Below are 3,868 nucleotides of genomic sequence, written 5' to 3'. Positions count from 1 at the left end.
AATAAAATAATTAAATTTAAAATAAATATTAATAAAATGATATATATTTAATTTAACTTCATTAATAAAACTTTTTAATATAACTTAAAAATATTTTTAAATGTTACTATTATAATTAGATCAATAGGACAGTTCTTAATTTATCTTACGAAATTCGTATAAATATGTACGAAGATACCTTCTTTATTAATTTCAGTCATTACTGGCACATGTCGGAAAAACAGGCACTTCATTAATAATTTTAATTCATAAATTTGCATGTACATTATTATTACAACTCAAACTTAGTAAATATTATTCTCCACATAAATAATTTGATATTTAATACATTCGGAATTTTTCCTTTGTTTTCTCGAAAACCTCCTCAGCAACAATAGCCTCATTGCCATCAGCTTTTTTAATCTCTAACTGCGCTTTCTGATAAAATCCAGTACCACGCAATGCATCAGCAATGAAATCATCGAACCCAATCGCAATTGCTGCCTCAGCTTTTGCCCCATATACCAACCTCTGTATTAAGAAAAAATAAAAAATAATAATAACTGATTTAGTGAAAAATGGCCAATAACTTTGATGGGGTATCACACATTATTAATATGATTATATAACTTTTAGGTAAAATCATTTTATATTAATTATCCTGGTTCAATAGAACTACTGTATGTCCAAAGCTCACTTAAGCGAAGTAAGTTTTTTTTCCGATTTACAATATCCATCATTATTTCTATTTTTACCATTCATGCAATGTTATGCGCAATTAACAATAAAACATTTATAATATGAATTAGTTAATAAGTTAGGGCGTTTCAATAAACAATTTTGTAATCAATTTGAGATTTTAGGTTGTTTAATCAGTGCAAACAATAAGGGTGACAAATATTATGTACCAGAATAATTAATAAAGAGGGGAAAACGAAAATTCAAGGCTGTTTGATTTGAAATTTTTTTTAATGTTTTTTTATCTTTAATATTTAAAAAGAATAAAAAACAAAGTATATATATATTTTACTTCTAACCTTAACTCTTGAAAGGTGGATTGCACCAAAGCACATGGGACATGGTTCACAAGAAGCATAAATTTCACACTCTGAAAGTTCTATCTGCTTCAGTTTTCTACAGGCCTGTAAAATCAAATAATTAATTACGTCAATAAATTTCACCCAAAAATCCATCACTTAAAACAAATTAAGTTTTCTGCACAAAAAGCATTAAGATGGACCCTCTGATTATTGCAATCAATTGTCATTTGTATATATATAATTTTTTGGTGTACTATTCTCACTTTGTTTATGATTTTAATTTTTTAATGTATTGTCAATTTAAAACTATTTTACACATACATCCAATCACATAACATTACATTATCACCAAAAATAACTAATTTTTACATTAATAGTATAAATGATTATCCAAAAAAATATTTATAATTGTACAATAATATAAAATATTTTATACTGTTAGTGTATCAAAATTAAATTTTTTGTTTATTATTTTTGTAAATTTACTTCGCAAAATTAAAAGTGTTATTAATAAATCCGAATAAAGTAGTCTTTGACTCCTTGGTGTCAATTTATTGTCTAATTAATCATGAATTCATAAAAGTGAGGTAACATTGTAGTAGTGAGTTCTTTACTACAATCCCCATTCCATGTTCATTCTAGTCATATTGATATTATTAAGATTTTTTTTTTTCCTTTCACAAGATAATATTGAGACTTTAAAACAGAACAACTCCCCTGAGGCATACCGCATGCATATAAGATTGGTAAGTCATAATCATGGATACTATGCTTATGGTATTAAAAAAATAAAAAAATTCGCATAATAATATGTTATTATATAAAATAAAAATAAATGAATGATATCCTTCGTTGTCATATGTAATAATTTCAAAGAAAGGTAAAAAAAAATTGGCATAATTTCAGCCATTTTCTATTAGGACTCTACTCAATCTATAAGACATTATTAGTGGCAACGTTATGGATCAAGAATAAGATGATTAGAATTTTATTTTAGGTCTTATAAAATATCATATTAATATTTATAAAATTATATATAAATAATAATAATAATAATTTGAGATTAAATATGAGATTTGTCATTTTAATATTTGATTTTAATTCAATTTAAACATTATATAATGTAGTAAAATTTAATTAATTTTTTATTAAAATAAAATCGTTTCTCTATACTAAAACTGATCTCAAAGATAGATCTAAGTTAAATTTTAGAGAAGAACCAAAAATTAATTTTACAATGCAAAAAGATTAAAATAAAAATATTAAAAAGAGCTAAACTAAAATTTATATATAATTTATGAAGAAAAGTTAAAGCGAGGGGCATTGCCCCCTAGTTATGTGAGGTTGCACTTCTAACTGATTTTATTTCATTAATCATCTTTAATGTGGAGTAAAATTTGAAAATAGAGTTATTTTCTATTGATGTCAAATTTAAAATTCTAAAAATATTCTATTTGGAATCATACTTGCAATATTTTGGAATCTAGAATGAAGTTGAAGTATTAATTTGTGATAAGATAGAATACATCTACCCTTTCGAGTAATAAGATCGTTAAAATGGATCAAACATATGGGTTAGTCCATCCGATTAAAATTAGCTAAATTTTTTATTTTTAAAATCAGACCTATTTAAACTTTAAGGTAAATAGATTCAGCCCAATTAAGCCAAAAAAATAATGAGCTAAACGAGCACTTCACACTTCACACTTTTTTCAATGTTTCACTTAATTTAATCTGAAGACTTGCCCATCCACTAAAAAAATTCTGTTAGTTTAAGCTTTTCGGCTCTAAAATGGGTTTTTTTTTTTTCTAAATTTTTTTAAAGCCTAAAGCTATATTTTTTATCCTTTATTTTTTGATAAAAAAATATACGGACTATAACCCGTATAACTTGTGAGGCTAAGTTCAAACCTAAAACTTAAGACCCGTAAACAAACTAAAATAAGCAACTCAATCGAATTTTCAGTATAATATCTCAGTCTATTATCATTTTTCTTAAGTTTTCAATGCTCAACTTTTCTTTAAGTCGGTTATAATTTTTGTACTCACAACAACCAACCACCAGATATATACTCATTCTTGAGAGCCTTTTCAAGTTGGTCGAAAAAATTGTGGCTATTTAGTTAGTCCGTCCATTTTCAAATAAATATTCGTTTGAACAAACAAATTTATTTAAAAAAATTAATGTATCCACTAAAAGTGTATAATAATCTAACCTCTCTTATTACAGTTACTTCTGCATGAGCAGTTGGATCAGTGTTCCTTAAAACCATGTTGTGAGAAGCAGCAACAATTTCATCATTACAAACAATAATAGCACCAAAAGGGCCTCCATCTTCACATTCAACACCTTTATATGCTTCTTCAATGGCTTTCCTTAAAAATTTGTGGTCTCTGTCCTTTATTGCTAATAGTAACAATAATAATATAATATTCATCAATGTCAACATCACAAGCATAGTAATTAATTAAGTGCTAATATTATATATATAATAGATTCTAAGATAAAAATATTTTTATGGCTGTGTTAATTATATAAGTGTTGTTAATATTAATGTCACATTTTTCTATACTTTGATCATATTTTATTTTTTACTTTTTAAATTAAAAAACATTATGAAATAATTAAAAAATATTACTATAATTTCAGCAATACTTTTTAAAATACCGCCCACAAAGTTATATATATATATATATGCTTAATGTATCATAATCATACACACTAAAACGATCTCATATATATCTTGAAACAATTTTGCATTGATACTTTCTACCAAACAAGAAAGGTTAGATTAGAGGCATTACCTTCTTTGTGGCCAGCAAATGCAGAAGCTACAGCAACAGTTCCA

The 3,868-nt window shown here is 25.4% G+C and overlaps 1 protein-coding gene across 1 annotated transcript in view; it reads right to left on the bottom strand.

Moving 5' to 3' along the window:
- Positions 1-218: 218 nt before the first annotated feature.
- LOC107478940 (guanosine deaminase) overlaps positions 219-3,868 on the bottom strand; it is a gene marked incomplete in the record, with an annotated part of 4,712 nt that continues 1,062 nt past the window's right edge. Inside the window, 4 exon segments of the mRNA XM_016099098.2 lie at positions 219-510; positions 1,017-1,121; positions 3,236-3,426; positions 3,825-3,868. Of these exon segments, the coding sequence (XP_015954584.1) occupies positions 322-510; positions 1,017-1,121; positions 3,236-3,426; positions 3,825-3,868 (529 nt within the window).

The sequence above is a fragment of the Arachis duranensis genome, chromosome 3 (assembly GCF_000817695.3).
Source record: "Arachis duranensis cultivar V14167 chromosome 3, aradu.V14167.gnm2.J7QH, whole genome shotgun sequence".
Classification (NCBI taxonomy): Eukaryota; Viridiplantae; Streptophyta; class Magnoliopsida; order Fabales; family Fabaceae; genus Arachis; species Arachis duranensis.
The sequence above is the reverse complement of the archived record's forward strand: the minus strand, read 5'-3'. Positions and strand labels throughout refer to the sequence as shown.